Below are 24,834 nucleotides of genomic sequence, written 5' to 3'. Positions count from 1 at the left end.
TTTACCGTGGGAAGAAAAGCCTCTTCTTCTCTAGATAAGCATTCAGGCCCTTCATGATTTTATCCAGAAGCACATTGCTGTCCTGCAGCTTTTCTAGGAGTCCGGTAAGAGATGTAGCACTCAGAACCTAAAACACAGTAGATGATCTGTGATTCGGAGTTTCTATCACATAGTTATAGAGAAGTATACATGTACATTAGACTATACATTAGTATAGTCATATGATTATATGACTTATAGGGCACATGGCACTTGTATTTCTGTACATGGAATCCATTATATTATCTAGATAATCACATTCTAGATCAATAGAATGATACTGGAAATCCAGAATCTAGATTTCCAGTATCATTCACTTCTCCGTTGCTAAATAGTTTTTTACCTTTGGGTCCTTCACACAATGTTTCATGATTTCTCTCCAGTTTCTGTCCACTGTCTGGAATAACCTTCCTTCTTCAGGCATTTGCTGCATGATGTCCTCAGATGAGAATATGGGGTCCAGATAAAGCCACTGAGCCTGCACCTTTAACCATTCATCAATGGTTTCTTGGATCCGTATCAGTCGTTCCTCCCATTGCTAAAGTGAGTGAAGTTGTAGGTTAATGTGATGTCTCATAACAAATAAAATAAAAAATATAATGCATCCACTGCAGTATATTAGATGCCTCAGCTGCCACAGTTTGAGGCTCTTTTATCTCTGGTCAGAATGAATACAACTTGTTTACAAGGGAATAGTAATCTCTCGTAAATGTATCATTTCCAAGAGGAATAATGGGGGGACACCAAAGTGAAAAGTTCTAAGGAAATCTAGAGAATACATGTAATTACTTAATACATGACCACTTTAATATTACTGGACTCTGTTATACCATATAGCAGTGATGGATAACCTTTTAGAGCCTGAGTGCCCAAACTCAAAGTGCCAGCACAGCAATTTAAGCAGTACAGTAATTTATTTATCCTTGTTGTTTGACAACTTTCAATGATTCAGCCTCCTAAGGACACTAACACAGTTGAAAGGTGGAGGGAAAAGTTGTCTGTCCTTGTAGGAAGATTCTTTGAGTCCTGTCTGGTAAACTTCATTCTGGGGTGATGGCCTGGGTGCCCACAAAGAGCGCTCCGAGTGCCACCTCTGGCACCTGTGCCATAGGTTCGCCACCACTGCCATATAGGTTTTGTAAATTTCCCTGATACTATCTAAACCTTGCCATTTCAATGTAAGTTGTACAAGAGCCAGTACATGTAATGTTAGCCACCCCAGAGCTCATAATGCCAAACGATCCCTTATTGTCAGGAACACATTAGCGAGTAAATATTTTATACCTTGATTTCCTTCTCGAAGGGCTTGATGAAAGGCGATCCCCTCATTGTTTGAGTCTTCACAATTTGGTCATCCAACGTGGTTTGGATTTCATCCACTGCCGATAGTATAGACACCCCAGACTCACGATAAGGACTGGTATTAAAGGATATGGAGTCCCACATTTCTTCCATGTTATGCATTGCTTTCTCCAGGGAAAACTCCTATGGATCAAACAGATAAATGTTTCATCAGCTTATGATAGACCACTAGTCTGTGAGGTTACCTTATAACAATTGTCATTTTTTGTAATTTATTTATTTATTTATTTATTTTTTGTATTTTTGATAATATTCGGATATGATTTGGGACTCCTGATACACATGGGTCCTAACCTTACTAGCCGCAACACTAATCTGTTCAAAGTTGTCCAAGTACGGCGTCAAGTTCTGCTTCAAAACTTTTCTGAGGGTGGTCCCTGAATCTGGAGTGAGGTCATAGCCAACTATTTCCGACATCTGAAGCCAATGGCGGGTCCTGACTCCTGGGTTACAGAGGATGCTCACAAGGGGGATATATTCCTGCAATAAAATCAGTGATTGTTTAGGTGTTAATGGTAACATGAATGAATGTAACATCCTATGATTCTGTATTTAGTCAAGGATTTGTGGCTAAATCATAAAAAAATTAGATTGCAAGAGAAATTCTGATGTATATGAAGTAATATATCATGTACCTTAAAAGTCTTGATTTGCTCGATGATAGCAGAACACATGATAACTATGCGGCTTTCCTTCTTCTCCTCTTCCACCTTATCTTCGGTAAGTGATCGTTGAGGAGCAGCCTTTTTCTTCTCATCTTCCGACTTCTTCTGCTTCTGCTGAAATAACTTCATCATTTTGTAGACCTCTCTGAAAAATTCATCCACCTCTGCCTCCATGCTTTCTCCATTCAGGTCAAGGAAAGCGCCATCGATCCACCTGGAAGACATGATGTTTATTATTTCCTCTACAGAACTGGCGCAGAAGGAAATTTTGATGGTACATTTACTTTATTCAGGCTCATTTAGTTCCATTTGTCACAGATACAACCTGTTTGCTAATCATCTGAGGGTCTAACTTTTGGGAACCTAGCAATTGAAAGAATGGGAGAATGAATGTCCAGTTCATTCACTTTTATAGGACTTCTAGGATGACTTCAGGAGAGTTTTGGTCTCTTATTTGGTCTCACTTGATCACTGGGGATCCTTCTTGCTGATCAGACACTTACCCACCATCTTGTTAATAAGTAATAGGTGTCTGCTATGGTGTCTGCTAATGAAGCTATTTATTGTTTAGTAGGGATCACATTTTTGTTTAGTTACTTTGTTGTCTATGATTTTTGCATTCTTAAGTTCAGCCTGGTATTTATACTGGCATCTATAGTGTCACCACCATGCAACCTCATAAGATGCCAGGGACCCCAAGAAACACAGTGTAAATGTGAGAGAGGGTTAGACAGGGAAACCAATAGGACTTCACTCTAACGGTCCTACATGTAATTTTGTCCATATACATAGAGAAATATTCTACATTTATAGAGTTAGACAGAACTACCATGATGTAACTAATACTAAATGTGAAAGAGCCAAAGTAAGCACTTACTTTTTCTCAGTTTTTTGCCATTTATAAATCAGGGCAAAAAGTTTTTGATATGGTTCGATGTTGACTTTCAAAGCATCGAGCTCAGGATATATAGTGAGATCCCATTTATACAGAGCCTCTTCCTTGTTAATATAAGCCATGACCTCCTCTGCATCTGCTATTCGCTTCTGTACTGTCCTGACATCTGTCACGTACTGAAATCAGATTGGAAAAAAGACAGAGTAAAAAAGGTTGACCCTTCATAGAAAGAAAGAAATTGAGTGATGAATCTGCTCTCTTTGGTGTCTAGTAAATAGGAAAGCTCCTTTTAAAGATATCTACCATCAAAATCCATCATGATAAATCAGGAACACTTACTTATAGATCCAGACACTGTGACTGTGGTAATCTTCTTATATTTGTTATCAATGGCCTTCTACAATCATTTATTTTTATTTTATTCTAATGAGCCTGAGGGGCTACCCTAGCCCCTCTGTGGTCTGGCTTTACAGGCTGTTACACTGTCGCACCCTCTCCCCTGCTCCCTCAATGGTAACAACTATAAGCATATTACCACAGTCATGGTCCCTGTATCTATGCGTAACTCCCTGGTTATCATGCTTCATTTCTGTAGATTTCCTTTAATTAACTCCAAAGTACATTTTTTTCTCCATATGTCAAAAATATCACATAATATGAATATAATTATTTTTTTTAAATCAGGTCTTTTTTATTGAAACATCTCCAACACCTTTTTCCATTTACAACAATGACGACAATTCCCAACAAACTATCCCCCCCTAACCCCCCCCCCCCAGTCCAAACCCCGATACAATTCCGTAAGAGTCCATAATGAATATAATTATTAATTCAAGGCTATACCTGCATGACTAAATTGTTAAATATATGCATTTTAACATATGAGCAAAAAAAAAAAAAAGCTTCCTCCATTGGATGGGAAAATGTAACCCCAAAATCAAATATTTTATGCAGGTAAAAGTAACAAAAGCAGCAAAATGTATACCATCCATGTCGTACCTGCTGCATCATATCCAGCTCAGAACACTCTGCAAATTCCTCCATCCTGCGGGACAGCTTCTCAAGTTCCAGCATTAGTTTCTCTCTCTTCCCCAGTAGCTCGCCCTCTCCTTTACGCTTGGCCTTCTCAATTAACTATCAGAAAAATTGTAAATTGGTTTTACCAATGTGAAGAGTAAACTAAACAACTGAAATGTTGTGTATTCAGTGGATTCTCTATATTCCTAGGCCTATTTGTCCCAATTATACCCAGATCCACCCATATACCTGGTCATTTTCATCAAATACTGGATTAATATTTTTCGGCCACAGTAACACTGTTGAATTCAGGGCGATATCTTCAGGTAAAAATAAATGAACGTCCAGAAGATAATTCATTCTGCGCTGACATTCCTAAAAGTGAATAAAAGAAAGTGAACCCATGCAGAGCTATGCTTCATATTATCAAATCAACATTTCTTGTAAAACATCAACCTCATCTGAACATCACCAACTGCTTAAAGGAAACCTACCATCAGGGACCTACCTAACAAGGTAGAGCTGATGGTAGGTTCCTACTATCGGCCTCTTATCCTGTATCCAGTTTATATAAAAGCTTAGTAGAATCTAAGCTCTAAAACGTATCTTTCATTAATGCAAATAATCGCCCGTGGCTACTTGGGCGTGGAGTAGCCGTGCCATGGAGCAGGTGCAATGCCTACTCCACACCCCTGTAACTGCGGCCGATCCCACCCATCAGTACGTCCCCGTCACTCTCCTATCTTCATTTTGGCATTCTCATTGTGAAGCTGGACTTCGGCGTATGCTGGGACGTGCTGATGGGTGGGATCGGCTGTGGCTTCTGGGGTATGGAGTAGATTACCTTTAATGGATATATCATATTGGCAGGTGTCTGACATCCAACATGATCATTAATTGAATATCTGGAATGGACACAGTGGGCGGCAAGTACTAAGACGCCATATACTGTGCGTCTTGGCCGAAAATGAATTTGTAGTAACTTCCCACATCTCTTCACAATGTACAGAGTGGTGTTAGTATTGGTACAGTGCTGCTAACAAGTTGTTCTAAGAGGTTCTGAGATTTGGGATGACACAAATGATGATCTACCCTAAGGATAGGTCATGGATAGGGTACAACTTCATGAATGCCACATTTGGAAAAACACACACAAAACTAAATTAAATCTAAATCTAAAATAAATCTGCGGTTACTTACAGTAATTCTGGTTTTCAGATCGACGAGGCTCTTACTTTTTGCTTGCTCGACAAAAGCAATCTCCTCTATCACATCTTCAGTAGTTTCCGGGACCTTTAATGCTTGTTCTTTAATTTTCTCAAATTCTGTACAGATTCTTAGGGAAAGATATGAAAAGATGCATTAAATATATTGTTAGGTAATGATGTTTTATGATTTCCCAAAGTAAAGTTCTGTGCGATTTATCACTATTTCTACTAGATCTCCACTGGTGAGTGTTGATTCAGCATTATTTATCTATTTATTTCATTATTTTATCCTCTAAAGAATAGCTGGATGCACAAGTCACCTTCTATGTCACCCCTTCATCCTCATGGATTGTAAGCTTTGGCGAGCAGGTCCCTCACTGAAATTGTTTTTTGTGATTTTGTTTTTACTGTGTAATGTCTCGTTTTATTGACATGTGTACCCTGTGATCTGTACAGCGCTGCAGAATATGATGGCCCTATATAAAGATTTATTATTATTAAAATAAAAATGTATTACTGTTTAAAGAGTCATCTGGATGGAGGCAATATCAGAAAGAGTCATGCAGTCTGTGTAATAAGATGATGTAGAGAGGCCCAGACTATATGACTCTGATGCATTTTAAAAAACAACACGTGAATTGTCTGTGCTGCAGTCTGCTCAGCTCTCAGCCCCCACCTTTCTGCTCCTGTACAGATTCTCCCTCTCCCGCTGATGTCAGCTCACCAGGCTGTGAGCTCTGTGAATCAGCAGGGGGAGGAGCTGTACAGGAGCACAAAAATGGGGGCTGAGAACTAAGCAGTCTGCAGCACAGACAAGTCACATGTTGTTTTTTAAAATGCAGCCAAACCAAAGCCCAACCCCTGGGACTACACAGAGGAATTTGCCAGGGTGCAATTATAACACACAATTATATTGTAATACAAATGCGTAGAGAAAACAGAAAGACATATTTGTAATACAGCTGTAATGGGTTTCCGCAACCTGTCTTTAGTGAAAATGAGGTCCCTGGTGACAGGTTCCCATCAAATCCAGGATTTTACTCACTGTTCGTTCTCCAGTCTATGGTTTGTCACCAGCCTCTCCAGTAAGATACTGGCAAAACTTTTGGCTTTGTCAGCCAGGCCTTGCTTTAAATCGTCACAGTCAAGCTGGACCATGGTGAAATAAGCACGGGTAGGTAGTCTTATAATATCTCTGGCCAGGGTGTAAAATTCTTCAATGAACTGGAATAAAAAGCATCCAAATATAATAACACAGAGTCACCTTGAAACAAGAGGCAGGTAGACATTCGGACATACAAACCTGTGTATATTCATCAAAACTGTGTTCTTCTGCCAAAAAGGTTTCCACTTTGTGCTCTGCAGAACCATCCACCAGCCAGCTGAAACTTTCAACTACAATATAACAGTAACACAAAAAATGACTTGTATCATCTGAAACTTTGATATGGAATTACAGACCAATCTTCTTAATCCTAACCTTAAAGATAGTAAAAAAGGAACTAATTTTGACAGCAGAAACTGATAATTTAGTGATAAATCACGCCCAATTTATTTCACATTACCTGGCTCCCTGTCAGCCGAGTGTAGTGAGTTCAGGGTGTGTTGGAACGCAGCAGCCTGTGTGTGCCTGTGTCTCAGTCTCTTTGATGCATTCTTGCTCTCCTACACACCCTCCCCCTCCCTATTCTGCCTGCTCAATGCACATGCCTGGAAGTGAGGAGGGGGGAATGAGCTGGATGAATTGATACTGAGAAACAGGCACACACAAGCTGATGCAGCTGCCCACTCCCATCCCCCAGGGCTGCTGGCAGTGTGAAATAGAGTGGCTACTGTCACAAGCTAAAAATGACCTTCCTGGTGACAGGTTCGCTTTAAGACTTTGTAGTAGATGTCTGACTAATACTTGTTGGCGAATTGTAACATGTCAAAAGTGATGTTATAAAAAGAAATAGATCTATGCCATAAGTGTCTGGTTAGTCCCCATACCCCACTGAGAACACAGGAGTGCTGGGCGTATGAGCATACATATACTATGGGGAGATATCAGGATTAGTGCACACACAGGAAGGTTCCACAATCACAGGGGAAACCTTTTGTGTTATGACTCATCCTCTTTTTATTATACAATTAAATACTTTAAATTTTTATGCATCTTACCGTATGTTTCAAAATGCTTCAAAGGCTCCTGTAGATTGTGGGTGACGGCGGCTTTCAGCTTGTGTACCGCAGACTGAATGATATAATCCGGGAGCTTGGCCTCAATAGTGTGAATTGTATTACTACCCGAAAGCCACGACTGGACTGTCTGAATATTCTGAACCAAGAAGAAACATTTATAGAGTTAGACATTTTAGTATGGAGAATTACAGCAGTCAACCATCTCTATAAGAGAACACAAAAATACTAGTGGTGAGTATATGGGTGATAAATCCGAAGTATTAAATTGCATAGAAAGATATCATTATTAGATTTATGTGAATTTAAAGGGTATGTGCACATTTTTTATTATGTAAATAGGACTTTTTTTACATTTTACTTTTCCACAGTAACAGACCCCTACTACATGTGAAATGGGGCACGCACAGTTAAAGAGACCATTGATGAAATTTTGGCTGTATTGGGTCTAGAGTGGTGGTCAGGAACCAATTAGTCTAAACCTAATAATAATCATGAGAAAACTCATAAATACCTGGAGTGTCTTTGAGATCCGAGTTACTATGAATAGTACAACTTCTTCTACATCCTGGAAGCTTGGATAGAAATCCATTTTCTCGTCATCAAACGTCAGTTGCATTTTAAAAAGAGGTAAAAACTGTGCGTCTTTGGGGTCAAATAAAGTGACAAAAGCTTCAACGCTTCTCTGCAAGAGGTCTCTCACCTATACGGAAAGTACAGTCATCAGTGCATGTCACATTATAAGACAAAATAGGAAATACTGAATGAAGTGAAATAGTAATAGGGTCTCATGGCTATAAGCGTTGATCAGCTATCCACATGACTATCTTCAGGGGTGCTTCCATGAGGCGAATTGAGCCTCTTGCCTCAGGCAGCACCACCTGCAGCATCAGTAGCAACAGTCCTCTGCTAAAAAGCAGTACCTGACTGTTAAATGATGTCTATATGGGTGTGAGACACTGCACAAAGAACCTACTTACTAAAAATAATAAGCTGACGTATTAATACTGGATGTGGCAATGGGTGCGCCATTGTATAACTCGCCTCAGGCAGCAGAGAGTTTAGGTTTACCGCTGACTATCCTGCAAGATAGGAGGGTCCTGACTGCCGAGCTCCGCTCTAAAATCAACTTTTAAAATGAGGCTAATAATCTAGAAGGACTCCTATGTGCTGTTACACTGTGAGGACCATTTACCCTTTCCTGCTGTGTGCTGAAACCTCCTCTGCTGCAGTGAGATCAGGCATAAGGCGGAGGTAGTGCTGAGGGGAGGGATCACAGTGTAACAGCCTGTGAAGCTACAGCAGAAAGGGCTCTGGTAGCACCCTGGGACTCCTTTTGACTCATTAACAGAATGTTAAAAGTTAATTCAAGAAGGAAGAAGGCCATGGATTATAAATATAAGAAGATGAGTAAGGGTGGTGGCACATGTGGCGTTTTGAACCTGTTTTTAGTCAGGCGTTTTAGTTTTTTTTAAACGCGTCTGTTTGTGTCCGGTTTTCCCAATTATCTTAATTAAAAACGGACAAAATGGATGCGGTTTCAAAAAACCGCATGTGTTTTCAAAAACGTACTGAAAACACGTGAATAAAAACGGACTGAAAACGGGTTCGAAACGCCACGTGTGCCACCACCCTTAGTGTCCATGGTTTATCCATGCTTGATTTTGATGGTCGATTTCCTTTAAGTGGACAGATCCAAAACTATGTTTGATCCATAGAAACAGAAATAAATATGAATTATTACATATTCACAGATCCCTGCAGCTGCAAGTTTACCTGGTTGGACATAAGTGTTGAGACAGAGCTGTAAAATGAATCAATTTTGTCTGCCCTAATGGACTGCAGGGCATCATTACTTGCAAACAGATTGATCACTTTGGGGTACCAAGTGTTCAGCAGCTTCTCCTCTGTCTTTGTACATGCCAGTGATACACTGTTCCTCAGTGATTCACATTCTACTGGACCCTTTGATCTGAAAAAGTAATGAAAAATACCATGACTTGTAAGTTATTGTGATAACTTTGAAGACGTTCTAACTTTATAATTTCTATATTTTATCTGTGATCAATTACACAACCTCTATCTTACCTGTATCCAGACAAGTCCACAACCAGAAGGTTGGAGAAAGTCGTGTATCCCAGATCCAGTATGGTGCGGATAGCCGGGTGGACGAGATGCAGGTTTTTAATGATGTCATTTCTTGCTTGGACAAAGCTCTGGTGCCACGGCTTAGAGTAATCCAGACCTCTGGAGGGGCAAGACAATGAAATGTAATGTTTAGTTATTTATCTACAACCGGGGTGATACAAGGATCAGATAGACAGATACTCACGTAGGGAATTCAGGTGCTAGGCCAGACTCTTCTGCTTCCAGTCCTTTCACCTCTGGTTTTACTAGTATACTTTTGACTGAGCAAAGAAAAAACAAGACAATGCGGTATTCCCATCTAACAACAAGTCTGATCACATATTTCCCAGGATAGAGCAAGATGGTGTACTTAAAGGGGTTGTTTTTTTTTTCCAAAAAAAAGTTCCACACCAGACCATGGGTACTGCATGACATTGCAAATAAGCTCCATTCATCTATATACAGCTAAGTTATAACACCAGATGGGTTTTTGAGCGTCCAGAACCCTTTTTAATTGACTATAGCAACTGCCACACTGCCATCTTGTGGTCAAAACTGTTTACAAAAGTGAATCAGTTAGGAAACATTCACAGGAAGCTGCAAAAACACCAAAAACTCATGGGCCCAGATTCATCACTATGTGCAGTTTGCCTCAGAAATGCGCAGGTTGTGGCAGATTATTGAATACTGGCACACGCTCTACAATTTTCTGATGCATCCTGCACTGCTCAGGAAGTGTGCACTTCTTTTTTCAGGTGCACCTTTAACATACAGGGTACGACACGATTCTATTGAGTCACTGAATTAATAATAATAATTCTTTATTTATACAGTGCACACAGATTATGCAAGTAAAAAATGAGGCTTCCCATTATATTCATTTAATGAATACAGTTTAATGCACATACAGGCGGTCCCCTACTTAAGAACACTCGACTTACATAGGACCCCTAGTTACAAACAGACCTCTGGATTTTGGTAATTTACTGTACTTTAGTCCTAGGCTACAATGATCAGCTGTAAGAGTTATCAATGGTGCCTGTAATTATGATTTATTGTTAATCCTGGTTCTTATGACAACCCAACATTTTTAAAATCCAGTTGTCACAGACACCAAAAAAGTTCTGGCTAGGGTTATAATGATAAAATATACAGCTCCGACTTACATACAAATTCAGCTTAAGGACAAACCTACAGACCCTATCTTGTACGTAACCCGGGGATTGCCTGTATAATGCACAGTTTAATATGTATATGCTGTATGAGTGTAATATATATATGATTGCATAAATGTATGTGATTGTTTGAGTGTACAGATTTGTATACTTTGCAAGAGGAGTGTCGCATTAATAAGTCTGCTATGGGGCCCATCCTCCCCAACTTACAGCCCTGAATAAACATATATTTTTGAAAAACAATATTATATTCATATTTTTTTAAACAATTTTCAATGTGTTCTAAAAATTGTATTTTAGAAATAAAATAAAGTACATGAAACATAATTTATATAAAATATCACAAAACCAGCGTAGGAGTCTCACCCAGGTGTTTCTTCATACTTTTCTCGAAATCTTCAGAAACCTCCTCCAGCAGTTCTGTCACCAGAGCCTCCCTGTCCTTCCCCTTCTGTAGAGGCTGAGGTACTAGGGCGAGCATGGAGTCCAGCCAGTGCTTCTGGATGGGCACCACAGGGCTGCTCTCTACACATCTCTTCATGTACAGGTAATTCATCTGAAAGAGAAGTAAACAGAGAAGAACTCTATAATACATGTAAAGATCGGCTGCATTTTATCTATGAAAAGTGAAAATATTAATGTAACAATCAACATATGTTTTGCACTTTGGGCTCAGTAATAAAACAGGATACTATAGTCAGGTGAGCTCCCCCTAGTGGTGGTGACAGGTGGCAAGATTATTTTAATATTTTATGCAGTGGATTTGGAGATTTAAGACAGAGCTTCACCTACTCTACGTATAAAAAGAGAGAGATACTTGCATGATATCACCAGCGTCTGGCTGTAATGTACCAGCATCCATTGCTCTCTCTATCTATCTGGGGATTTGCATTTTGGATTGGCTTTGAAGACATTGTTCAATAAAAAAAAATAGTAAAGTTGGACTGTCAATGGTCTTTTTGATATTTTCCAGCTACTATCGACATATCAGTGAATGCAGCTCAGAAGTATAATACAAAGTATCACTGAATGGACCCTCATTACATATATGGCTTGTCCAAAGCACAGAACGTGACATGACAAGTAGGCTATACCATACAGTATTTATAGTTTTAATACTATAAAATATATAAAAAAAACTCACCCTCAGTTTTCTCTGCTCACTGTTCATCTATGATACAAAAATAAAGAATATGCTAAATTGAAAAACTTAAAAAAAGAATTAAAAAAAATTATTCAAATAAAAGACAACTTTGTCAACATGTTATAAATACTAGTATTAATAATAAGGGTAATGTAGACTATAATGCTGGTGAATTGAGAGTGATACAGGCACTGAAAGCGATTGTTCTCCTCCAAGCAGACCAAATGAAACAAGTCTGCGTGTCACATTATTGTTTTTTGTTGTGTATTTCATGATGAGCGCACATCTTTTTGAAAATGTAAATTCATTTTTGGATTTTTGTGTCCTAATAAACATATGATATTGGTATCTGCATCTAACACTAACACACACAGGTCCCCTCCCAATAACGGCAGCTCAGCTCCCAATCAAGTGATCATTGCTCTACTGACTGGATGCAGCAGTTCTGTGACACACACTGGATTTGGAGGGCTTGTTCACACCAGCCCTTCTTATAAACTGTACAGGGGGAGATTTATCAGAAGAGTCTGAGGTAAAACTGTTCTAGCTGCCCATGGCAACCAATCAAAGCTCAGCTATAATTTTATAAACAGATGTGGGAAATTGAAAGCTGAGCTCTGATTGGGCAACTAGAACAATTCTGCTCTCAGACACTTCTGATAAATCTCCCCCTGTATGTATCTCTGTATGAAACACCTCCTGACCCATCGTAGCCATGGCTAGTAGCGAGAGACGTCAATTTGCCAATCCAGCAATATGTCCGGGTCGTGCGGCCGAACCTGAATGCCAAACCCAAACTGAAACTATGGGTCTGCTCATTTCTAATTTAATTTATGGACTTACAGTGGATGGTAACTGGGGCTCCGGCGGTGTTGGGACTCTCCTTTTTTGCTCCGTTACAGTTTCTTCATAAGCCTTCAGAGCCTCCTTCATTCTGAAGAGGAAAACATCACAGTGAGGAAGGAGAAGAGAACAAGCGGCTACAGAGTCTCGTTACACTGCACATACATGATCGCATTCAGGGTCTTCTGATGCTCTTTACTTCTCTTGTGCTTCATCAGTTTTCTTCCTGTGGAGCTTAGTGAGGGGGCAGGGAGGGTGAGTGGAGGTAGGTGCACACCGAGACGCTCCACGGGAGGCCGCAGGGATGTTCTGTGGGAAGCCATCTATGGAAAAATAAGTAGATATTATACCGGTAGTTTTACAAAATTTTTGTTGTCCATAAAAAAAGTTTCTGAACTGGAATAATTAAAATGTTCCTTGTGTAAATATTTTTGTATATTATGTACTTTTTTTTTTGACACCTTCTCAGAGTCAATTGACTCCCTCTAAGAACTTCCACCTAATGGGGAGATGGATTAAGGAACATGCACCACAATTATGTGGCAATTAGCACCAAAAAAACAATCGACCAAACCTTAGAGAAAAGATTTGACTTCATTGAAGAGGGTTTGGCCCAAATTGTGTTTCAGTTTTTCAAAAATATTTTAAAAATTTTGTGCATTTTGTAGCCAAAACTATTGTACCTATAGGCCAATATGAAAAATCAGACCATGGATCGGACTTGTGGAGTTGCGTGGAGTGGGCCGGAGGGGAGTTCCTGTCCCTGTGCCTGAGCACTCCCTGCAGACGCCAAATTTTCATATGTGAAAATTTGCCGGCTGCATGTACTTCTATGCTGCGTAGAGATAGACGCTGTGCAGCCCCCTGGCGGATACATCAAGAAGCCGGAGCACGAGCGCAGGCATATGATTAATAACCCCCTTTCTATTGAATGGGAGACCTTGCATCATACAGAAAGATGATGCAAGGATTCCCTGTCTGACCGTCAAATTGCAGCAAAAAATTAACACAGCACGTTGGCAACATTACACATTCTGCATCCTGGTATCATCTCTTCCCCAGTCAAAATAATGTGACACAAAAGAGATCACACGGGCCAGGTCAGCTTCATCCATTGCTTCACGGTCCGGTTCCGATACTCATGTAACCATTGTAGTTACCTAGGTGGAGTCAACTATTGGATGAAAATATTATACATATAAATATATACAGGCGATCCCCTACTTAAGAACACTCAACTTACATACTGTATTGTCAGAATATAACATGGTTACAATAATTTTTTGCTGCATTTTATGCTGCTATCCTGCAATATAAGATCTTTGAATTCAGGCCAATTATAGTATATATACAGTATATGCCGTGTAAAGTAGATTACCCACTTAAATTCAGGACAACTATATCACATGATAGTGTAGGCTGAATCATGGCGGTGGCATTTTCTGTACAATATGCCCAGGGCACAGCACATATAGATAGGAAAATACAGTAAAAAATAAGTGCAAGTGTGTATATAGTGATACATAATCCAATGCATACTATACAGTATATACAATCATGTACAGTATTATAGTGTATACAGCAGGCAGGGCTCTCACCTCTGTACCCCTGTACCTGTGATGTATATGTAGTAAATAGTGTATACAACAGGCAGGGCTCTCACCTCTGTACCCCTGTACCTGTGATGTATATATAGTATATAGTGTATACAGCAGGCAGGGCTCACACTTCTGTGTCCCCTGTACATGTGATGTATATGTAGCATATAGTGTATACAGCAGGCAGGGCTCTCACCTCTGTACCCCCTGTACATGTGATGTATATGTAGTATATAGTGTATACAGCAGGCAGGGCTCTCACCTCTGTACCCCTGTACCTGTGATGTATATATAGTATATAGTGTATACAGCAGGCAGGGCTCTCACCTCTGTACCCCCTGTACATGTGATGTATATGTAGTATATAGTGTATACAGCAGGCAGGGCTCTCACCTCTGTACCCCTGTACCTGTGATGTATATATAGTATATAGTGTATACAGCAGGCAGGGCTCTCACCTCTGTACCCCTGTACCTGTGATGTATATATAGTATATAGTGTATACAGCAGGCAGGGCTCTCACCTCTGTACCCCTGTACCTGTGATGTATATGTAGTAAATAGTGTATACAACAGACAGGGCTCTCACCTCTGTACCCCTGTACCTGTGATGTATATATAGTATATAGTGTATACAGCAGGCAGGGCTCACACTTCTGTGTCCCCTGTACATGTGATGTATATGTAGTATATAGTGTATACAGCAGGCAGGGCTCTCACCTCTGTACCCCCTGTACATGTGATGTATATGTAGTATATAGTGTATACAGCAGGCAGGGCTCTCACCTCTGTACCCCTGTACATTTCATGTATATATAGTATATAGTGTATACAGCAGGCAGGGCTCTCACCTCTGTACCCCTGTACATTTCATGTATATATAGTATATAGTGTATACAGCAGGCAGGGCTCTCACCTCTGTACCCCAGTACCTGTGATGTATGTATAGTATATAGTGTATACAGCAGGCAGGGCTCTCACCTCTGTACCCCTGTACATGTGATGTATATATAGTATATAGTGTATACAGCAGGCAGGGCTCTCACCTCTGTACCCCTGTACCTGTGATGTATATATAGTATATAGTGTATACAGCAGGCAGGGCTCTCACCTCTGTACCCCTGTACCTGTGATGTATGTATAGTATATAGTATATACAGCAGGCAGGGCTCTCACCTCTGTACCCCCTGTACCTGTGATGTATATGTAGTATATAGTGTATACGGCAGGCAGGGCTCTCACCTCTTTACCCCTGTACCTGTGATGTATATATAGTATATAGTGTATACAGCAGGCAGGGCTCACACTTCTGTGTCCCCTGTACCTGTGATGTATATACAGTATATAGTGTATACAGCAGGCAGGGCTCTCACCTCTGTACCCCTGTACCTGTGATGTATATGTAGTAAATAGTGTATACAGCAGGCAGGGCTCTCACCTCTGTACCCCCTGTACATGTGATGTATATGTAGTATATAGTGCATACAGCAGGCAGGGCTCTCACCTCTGTACCCCAGTACCTGTGATGTATGTATAGCATATAGTGTATACAGCAGGCAGGGCTCTTACCTCTGTCCCCCCTGTACATGTGATGTATATGTAGTATATAGTGTATACAGCAGGCAGGGCTCTCACCTCTGTACCCCTGTACCTGTGATGTATATGTAGTATAGAGTGTATACAGCAGGCAGGGCTCTCACCTCTGTACCCCTGTACCTGTGATGTATATGTAGTAAATAGTGTATACAACAGGCAGGGCTCTCACCTCTGTACCCCTGTACCTGTGATGTATATATAGTATATAGTGTATACAGCAGGCAGGGCTCTCACCTCTGTGTCCCCTGTACCTGTGATGTATATGTAGTATATAGTGTATACAGCAGGCAGGGCTCTCACCTCTGTACCCCTGTACCTGTGATGTATATGTAGTATATAGTGTATACAGCAGGCAGGGCTCTCACCTCTGTACCCCTGTACCTGTGATGTATATATAGTATATAGTGTATACAGCAGGCAGGGCTCTCACCTCTCTCCCCCCTGTACATGTGATGTATATATAGTATATAGTGTATACAGCAGGCAGGGCTCTCACCTCTGTACCCCTGTACATGTGATGTATATGTAGTATATAGTGTATACAGCAGGCAGGGCTCTCACCTCTGTACCCCTGTACCTGTGATGTATGTATAGTATATAGTGTATACAGCAGGCAGGGCTCTCACTTCTGTACCCCCTGTACATGTGATGTATATATAGTATATAGTGTATACAGCAGGCAGGGCTCTCACCTCTGTATCCCTGTACCTGTGATGTATATATAGTATATAGTGTATACAGCAGGCAGGGCTCTCACCTCTGTACCCCTGTACATGTCATGTATATATAGTATATAGTGTATACAGCAGGCAGGGCTCTCACCTCTGTACCCCTGTACCTGTGATGTATGTATAGTATATAGTGTATACAGCAGGCAGGGCTCTCACCTCTGTACCCCTGTACATGTGATGTATATATAGTATATAGTGTATACAGCAGGCAGGGCTCTCACCTCTGTACCCCTGTACCTGTGATGTATATATAGTATATAGTGTATACAGCAGGCAGGGCTCTCACCTCTCTCCCCCCTGTACATGTGATGTATATATAGTATATAGTATATACAGCAGGCAGGGCTCTCACCTCTGTACCCCCTGTACATGTGATGTATATGTAGTATATAGTGTATACAGCAGGCAGGGCTCTCACCTCTGTACCCCCTGTACATGTGATGTATATATACTATATAGTGTATACAGCAGGCAGGGCTCTCACCTCTGTACCCCTGTACCTGTGATGTATATGTAGTATATAGTGTATACAGCAGGCAGGGCTCTCACCTCTGTACCCCTGTACCTGTGATGTATGTACAGTATATAGTGTATACAGCAGGCAGGGCTCTCACCTCTGTACCCCCTGTACCAGTGATGTATATATAGTATATAGTGTATACAGCAGGCAGGGCTCTCACCTCTGTACCCCAGTACCTGTGATGTATGTATAGTATATAGTGTATACAGCAGGCAGGGCTCTCACCTCTGTGTTTCGGCCGCTTCCCCTCCTGTATTTGAGGGCTCAGGACTCTTTCGCTGCTATTAAACAATCCTGTTGTCATGGCAGCAGGGGCGGGCTGTTGGTAGGGGGCGCTGCTGACACATGAGATTGGGTCTGAGCTGTTCCTCCTCTCTGCTGCCACCTCCAGGACGGCGCGGTCACTGCAGGCTTGTCATTAGTGTAGAGCAGGAGCTGCTAGTACTTTTGTGTGAGATGTTCACAAAAAGTAAACGAAACACTAAAATATCCCATCCCTGATGTCAATGAATTTGGATTTCTTTTTTCATTATATGGTGGATGCTTTGATAAGATAAAAATGATCAATGAATATCCCATGGAGGTCTGGATGTGTAATAATACTCAAAATCAAAAATCAAATTTCGGGCTGATCCATCTAAAGTGGAAACGCTCCAAGACGAGATGAGGCTCCACAGTGCGTATGACCTCCCTACAATGCCTGGGCATGCTCCTGATGAGGCTCAGTAGTGTGGCCCCCAGGTGCCTCTATATAGTGTATGGCCCCTGTCACACTTGCTTTGCAGATCACATCAGTCTGATCAGGGGGCGATCAGAGTTTGGTCAGTGAAAAACTGACATTTTTCAATAGAGTTTGTTTAGTGTCAGTTTTTCACACATCTTTTTTTTTTGGCAATTTCATTGCGTTTTTCATGTGCAGGTAACGTGCTTGAAAAACGACTATGGACGCGTTCACATTCTCCGCTAGTGACACGTTCATAACGCAGCGCTAGAACACAGGGGGCAGGGCTCGGGCCATATCGCATATCCGTTTCCCAGGAAACGCATGCGATTGATAACCCGATCACATGCGTTTCTCTGGAAACACATATGCGATCGGCCCGAGCGCAACCCCCTGTGCACTAGCGTCGCGTTATGAACACAACGCTAGTGGAACATGTGAATGCGTCCTCAGGGCGCGTTCACATGTTGCGTTTTGACCTGCGTTTTCATTGCGCATGCGTTAACATTGTGTTTACAAAAGTAAACGGTAATGTAATTAGGCAAATCACCTCTCATCAGCTGTTGTATATGCGTTTCAAACGCAATAAAAACGCGACAAAAACACGTGTGAACGCGCCCTCAGGGCTGAGGTCGATCTTTTCTATGGCAATTGATCTGTGAAAAATGCATTGGACTTGCATATGTCTCAGAGTGCAATACGTTTTTGATGCAATTTTATAGACGTTTTTCACTAGCGTGACTTGCAAAAGTAGAGAATGCTGAGATTTAAAGGCATGTTAAAAAAAAACTTGTGTGTGTGAAAAAGCCTGTCAGTTACAATGTGTCAGAGTGCAATGCGTGAAAAGCACAAGTGTGAAAGAGGCCTTAGTGCTTAGCTCCCAACCGTCCTGGATTCAGCGGGACAATCCCAGTTACTGCTCTCCTGTTCTTGCAATCATGTGTTGCTGCAGCTAATGGATAACAATCCAGTTCAGGGCTCCTTAGGGTGATGCCACACACAGCGTTTTTGGCCCGTTTTTAAGCATGTAACCCATGGTCCTCCATGGTGTCACCTTCTTTCCCCACTTGCACTGACAGCAGAAAGCAAGAGGCCCCGCCCATATAACCTGTCACATGACCTCTGATGACACATGACACCACACCTGCCTCAAGAGACTCCATTCTACCCGGCTGCTTAAAATTCATATATTTAGTATCCCTTATGATAATAATTCTTTATTTATATAGCGCACCAGATTATGCAGCGCTGCACATTGCTTGCCAAATCAGTCACTATGAGGCGCTATTTGTTACGTAGAAAACAATCCCCCATACAGCTCTTTACATGGAAAAATATAATTGTTATAGATTTTTGAATGTGGGGAGTGAAAAATGGAAACACAAAAACAAAATAGAGCCTGGTCGCTAAGGGGTTAAAAAGCCTTTTTGCAAAATTATTTTTTTATTTTTTTTGCAACGAACATTTTATTGAAAAAAAATTTTGAATGGCCTTTTAGCCTCTGTTCTGTGTGTTATTTTATGTATTATTTCACAGAAAAATAAAGTCAGGAAAAAAACCAATGATTGCCTTTTTTTCAATTTCATTTATTTTTATTATTTTCTAAAACTTTGTTCCCTTCTTTTATTTTTAAATGCTCCACCAGCGGACATAAGAGGCTTGTCAATATATACCTACATCCTCCTGCTTGTAGCTCCAGGCCTCTGTTTGAAAATGGGCTGCAGCGGTGACGTCATGATGATGACATGTTAAAAAACTTTTTTAGTGGCACTTATCAATTTTTATCTGACCGGCCTTGCGTGCTGCCACTATTAACCTTAACACCAAAAGGAGAAATCGTTACAGCAAGAATTGGGCACGGTCAAGGATCGGTCTCAGACTTTTTGACCCTATAAACAAAACTTTTAATCTTACAATGTATAAACAAGAATAATATACCAATAAATATATAGGAAATGTATAGGAACATTTTATTCTATATTTATTGATATATTATTCTTGTTTACACATGTTTTACAGATTGTAACATTAATAAAAGTATTGTTTATAAGGTCAAAAAGTCTGAGACCGATCCTTGACAGTGCCCACATTTACAGATTCGTGATGATGACATGTGACTGCCAGAGGCTGAAGCAGACATTGCCATAACATTCCTACTCAGCACAAGATTGTGGTCTATTTGATTGATGTGACAGACAGCACCCACAAACTTACAGCATGGACACCCATGTCGCAGACTGAAGCTATTAGACCTCTTATAATCCACATGTAACCCATGGTCCTCCATGGTGTCACCTTCTTTCCCCACTTGCAGTGACAGCAGAAGGCAGGAGGCCCCGCCCATATAACATGTCACGTGACCTCTGATGACACGTGACACCACACCTGCCTCTAGTGACCGCATTCTAGCATCTCCCCGGGGGAGGGGCCGCGCTGCGCCGCCACTAGATGGCGCTACCATGAGCGGCGCCTCCTCGCGGCTGCTTGGCGGGGCGCTGCGGCTCTTGGGCCGGGCAGGCGGCATGGAGAAGGCGGTGGTGAGGGCATTGCCGGCGGAGGCCAAGCTCAGCATCTCCCTCACCCTGTCCGGCTCCCAGCGGCAGCTGCAGAGGGATCAGGCGGAGCCGCTGGGCAGAGCCTTGGCCCGGATCTCCGCCAGCGCCACCAAGAGCAAGAAGCGCAAAGAGCCGCCGGCCCCGGGGCCTCCAGTGCGGCTCTACTACCGGGGGCAGCCGGTGTCCGAGGCCCAGACTAACGCGGAGGCCTGGCAGGACGGCGCCGAGCTGCGGGTGGGGGATGCGGTGTACCGGGTGGAGAGGAATCCCCCCATGTGCCCGGAGCTGGAGCTGCCCCGGCACGTCATGGCTGACTTCCCCGTCTGCCCGCGCCTCCGCCTGGAGTTCGCTGACCCCGATCACTCGCTCTTCGTGTGGTACAAGCAGCAGGCCCGGGGTGAAGCCGGGGACTGTCCTGAGAGCGGCGCCCAGCAGCGGTGGGAGGAGGCCGGCCATGAGCGCGTCTTGACCCCGGCGGTGGGGGATATCGGAGCGCGGCTGAAGCTGCGCTGCACCCCGGGGGACGGGAGCCGGTACGGGGAGAGCCGGGAGCTGGAGTTGGATGGGCCGGTGGAGGCGGGGCCCGGGGCCTGCACCTTCGATGAACGGCACCTGTACACACAGCGGCAGACGGAGGAACCGGTGACCCGAGCCGTATCCTACAACCTGCTGGCCGATGTGTACGCGCAGACCGAGCACGCCCGCACCGTGCTCTTCCCCTACTGCGCCCCCTACGCCCTGGAGATGGAATACCGCCACTGCCTCATCCGCAAGGAGCTGAGCGGCTACCGGGCCAACCTGCTCTGCCTGCAGGAGGTGGACCGCGCCGTCTTCTCGGACAGCCTGGCTCCGGCGCTCGAGGCCTTCGGGCTGGACGGACTCTTCCGCCTCAAGGACAAGCAGCACGAGGGCCTGGCCACCTTCTACCGCCGCAGCCGCTACCGCCTGTGCAGCCAGCACGACATCCTGCTGGGGGAAGCGCTGACCGCCGACCCCCTGCACCAGGACCTGCTCCAGAGCCTCAGCTGCTATCCGGGAGCCAAGGACAAGATGCTGCAGAGGTCCTCCGCCCTGCAGGTAACCGGCACCGGGGCATGCTGGGACATGTAGTTTAGCTATCCATAGTAACCAATAACATCGCAGCTTCATCACTACGCAGGATAGAAACTGGGATCTGATTGGTTGCTATTTGCAAATGAGAGAGCGAGGCAGCATTTGACTCTAGCAACCAATGGGTTTACTGCTTTCAGTCTCTGTTAAAACACAATGTTCTGATTGGTGGCAGCATTCGGCCCTTGCAGCTAATTAGGTTACTTCTTTCACTTCCAGTCAGAACTATGTTCTTGATTGGTTGCTATGAGAAAGTACTAAACTTCTCTTGGCAACAGTGATAAATTTCCCATAATTTAAATTGCAATTAAAGTAACACGCTACTAACATTACAAACCAAAAAAAACTGATTGCGATCGGTTATAAAAGTTGATATACTTGAATTGTCTCAGGTTTTGTTTTGGATTTTGAAAATAATGTAAATATACCTGATCATAAGTAGCAGAGAATAGCAAAATGGAGAGAATTCCCAGTAGTGGCGCTATACCACATGTTGGCTGAGAGCATTTCAAACTGAAAATCACATTTTTAACCTAATTTTCTAAAATATTGACAAAAAAGGCAGCGGAAACCTTTTGGTAAATCTGTGGTAAATCGCCATGTACTTTATATGGATTTTCCGCAAGTTTTTACTTCAGACGGAGTCTGTATCCATGTGTAGAGTCTAAGGCCGCGTTCGCACAAATTAATTTGTTCAATCACTCTTTTTTTGCGTGGACTTACTCAGCAGTTAAACTAAAATGAGGTTCAGTTCAGCTGCTTAGTAATCAGGCCCCATACTCCATGGGACAAGCATAAAAAAAATTTGTAAAGTCTCTGCTTACATCTGCCATATGACTTCAATAATGTTATTGATGTCAAAATAGCAGAACCCTGGTGGAAGTCTTGAATTATCAATAGGGTTCCATCATGTAAGGGACCCAGCACAACATGGTGGATAACACACCTTTACCCCCAGATAATATCTGACTGTGATAAGTCTCAACAGCAGGACACCCTTATTGGCATTCTTGTAACATAAAGGTAAAGGTTAAAAAAACATGGCTGCTTTCTTCTAAAAACAGCACCACACTTGACCATTGGTAGTGTGTATTGCAACTCGGCACTCTTTTGCTGAGCTGCTGTACTATTGCAAGCCCTGGTCAGGCACATTGTATTTGAAAGAATGAAGCTATGTTTTTTTTTTTACCCCCAGACAACTCCTTTAAGATTTACATCACTAACTTTGGTTTGTATACATGGTAAATTATAGACTGTACATTATTAATTTTTCTCTTTTATAATAAGTAAATGTACAAGAGGCTTTATTATGTGACTTGATAAATATTTAATATTTTCTTTTGTCCTGCTCTTAGGTTTCTGTCCTTGAGTCCACGGCAGATCCTTCTAGAAAAGTGTGTGTGGCCAACACTCATCTTTACTTCCACCCAAAAGGTGAGTGAAAGCACATGTCTGTGATATATGACCACAGTCCCTCACGTTCTTGTGAACATTCACTTGTAGAATACTAGAACCATAACCAGAAACTCCTCACAAGGTCCATAAGAGGCGGTCATTGTGATGTGACAGATGGAAGAGGGAATCATATGTATTTAGCGTTAAGTTGTATATTATCAGTAGTGCAAATTTATAATTAAAGGGCTTTGTACCATGTTTGATAGCTATCCCCTAACCTGATTGCAAGAACGGGGGTTTCGTTTGTACTAGTTAATAGAGCGACAGGTCGAGCATGAGTGCTGCTGATCACTTCACAAACCCAATCTACTCCTGGGGACTCGGAGCACCATATTTCTAGATAATGCATGGAGTGCCTGCTTCCCCAGTATGCAGGAGAGCCGACATTTACCGTATATACTCGTGTATAAGCAGAGTTTTTCAGCACAAAAAAATGTGCTGAAAAACCTCACTGTCAAAAATAAAAAAACTTAACTCACCCTCCGGTGTACGGATCTCCGGCGCGGCTCCTCTTCTTTCTCGGCAGAGTCGCATCCATGTGAACTGCCGGCAGACGCACACTATGATCCAGCGGTGTCGCCGCTGATGACATCATCAGCGACAACACCGCCACATCGTAGTGTGTGCCCGCCGGCAGGTTGCATGGACGCGACTCTGCCGGCTAGAGAAGAAAGAAGACAAAAGCTCCCAGGAGCCACCGCCAGGGTTCGGGGGTGAGTATTAAGTTTTTTACTTTTTATGCGCTGGGGAGGGGCTGGCTGTATACTACACCCTCGGCTTATACTCGAGTCAATAGGTTTTCCCAGTTTTTGGTGGTAAAATTAGGGTAAATAAAGTAAAAAATTTCAGAGCATAGCAAAATATGTAGGGGGAAAAAAAATGCTGATGCTCACCCACAAAGATGCACATCGAAAGTACAAAAAAAATAACTTCAAAAATGCATGTGGTAACTTGTTTCGGACAGAACAATGTATTAGTCCTTAGTCATACCTGTTCATAAATAATTTCAGTGCTGCTATTTACCTGGGAAGCAGGAACTCCATGCAGCATATATCAATATGGTGCGAGGCGTCCCCAGGACCTTGTATTGTTAATGGATTGAACTCGCAAGTGTAAAGCTGCCCTAAAATGAGTGTTCAGATTGGCCATTATCCTGGACAAGGGCTAAGCTTCTGCCAGTTACTTCTGGTTCTGTTTATGACTTGAGGCTTTTTTCTACCTACAACATCGATGTTATTACCTTCTCCCTATAGACTCAACTATAATTGAGATCCATTATCAGAGCTCCCTGGTGTCTATAGACAGATTAACTCCAAATTTTTTTATTAACTCTTTTCTCTGCTTCCAGGTGGCAACATCCGGTTACTTCAAATAGCGGTGGCCTTATCTCACATCAGACATGTGGCCTATGAACTCTACCCTGGCATTCCTATCATATTCTGTGGAGATTTTAATAGCACCCCTTCCACTGGTATGTACAGTTTTGTTAGAGATGGGACCATCTCTGAAAGCCATGAAGATTGGACATCCAATGGAGAGGAGGAGCGCTGCAATATGTCTCTCAGCCACCCTCTCAAACTGAAGAGCGCCTGCGGGGAGCCTGCCTACACGAATTACGTGGGCGGCTTCCACGGCTGTCTGGATTATATATTCATTGACTCTGAAAGTTTAGAAGTGGAACAAGTAATTCCCATGCCAAGTCATGAAGAAGTCACTAGTCACCAAGCTCTACCAAGCGTCTCGCACCCCTCTGACCATATAGCACTTATATGTGACCTACGGTGGAAATAGGGTCCATGATGTTTACAGATGTCCTATTTTTATGCTGCTGAATCAAACACTGTTCACTAAAAAATGTTCTTCAGCAATGGCTTTGTGTCTTCCTTCTGCAGAAAG

The 24,834-nt window shown here is 42.4% G+C and overlaps 2 protein-coding genes across 3 annotated transcripts in view; one reads left to right on the top strand and one right to left on the bottom strand.

Moving 5' to 3' along the window:
- DNAH12 (dynein axonemal heavy chain 12) overlaps nt 1-17,457 on the bottom strand; it is a 54,538-nt gene extending 37,081 nt beyond the window's left edge. For both annotated transcript variants that reach the window (XM_072128717.1, XM_072128716.1), the window contains exons 1-21: nt 17,323-17,457; nt 12,819-12,976; nt 12,654-12,744; nt 11,811-11,837; nt 11,033-11,222; nt 9,697-9,772; nt 9,453-9,611; nt 9,141-9,336; nt 7,879-8,067; nt 7,347-7,503; nt 6,490-6,581; nt 6,232-6,410; nt 5,179-5,314; nt 4,228-4,353; nt 3,961-4,095; nt 2,944-3,137; nt 2,037-2,280; nt 1,696-1,881; nt 1,324-1,524; nt 383-577; nt 6-127 (exon numbers count right to left, since the gene is read on the bottom strand). In XM_072128717.1, the coding sequence (XP_071984818.1) occupies nt 6-127; nt 383-577; nt 1,324-1,524; nt 1,696-1,881; nt 2,037-2,280; nt 2,944-3,137; nt 3,961-4,095; nt 4,228-4,353; nt 5,179-5,314; nt 6,232-6,410; nt 6,490-6,581; nt 7,347-7,503; nt 7,879-8,067; nt 9,141-9,336; nt 9,453-9,611; nt 9,697-9,772; nt 11,033-11,222; nt 11,811-11,837; nt 12,654-12,744; nt 12,819-12,976 (3,053 nt within the window). In that variant the 5' untranslated portion in view covers nt 17,323-17,457. The remainder of the gene's footprint in view (nt 1-5; nt 128-382; nt 578-1,323; nt 1,525-1,695; nt 1,882-2,036; nt 2,281-2,943; nt 3,138-3,960; nt 4,096-4,227; nt 4,354-5,178; nt 5,315-6,231; nt 6,411-6,489; nt 6,582-7,346; nt 7,504-7,878; nt 8,068-9,140; nt 9,337-9,452; nt 9,612-9,696; nt 9,773-11,032; nt 11,223-11,810; nt 11,838-12,653; nt 12,745-12,818; nt 12,977-17,322) is intronic.
- Nucleotides 17,458-20,206: 2,749 nt separating this feature from the next.
- On the top strand, nt 20,207-24,802 carry PDE12 (phosphodiesterase 12). Its single transcript, XM_072126853.1, has 3 exons — nt 20,207-21,450; nt 22,839-22,917; nt 24,287-24,802. Exons 1-3 carry the CDS (start codon nt 20,278-20,280, stop codon nt 24,727-24,729), a joined length of 1,695 nt encoding a protein of 564 aa, XP_071982954.1. The 5' UTR covers nt 20,207-20,277; the 3' UTR covers nt 24,730-24,802.
- Nucleotides 24,803-24,834: the final 32 nt, after the last annotated feature.

Source organism: Engystomops pustulosus, chromosome 10 (assembly GCF_040894005.1).
Source record: "Engystomops pustulosus chromosome 10, aEngPut4.maternal, whole genome shotgun sequence".
In the NCBI taxonomy this organism is placed as follows: Eukaryota; Metazoa; Chordata; class Amphibia; order Anura; family Leptodactylidae; genus Engystomops; species Engystomops pustulosus.
Note: the sequence above shows the minus strand (reverse complement) of the source record. Positions and strands in the feature narration are given on the sequence as shown.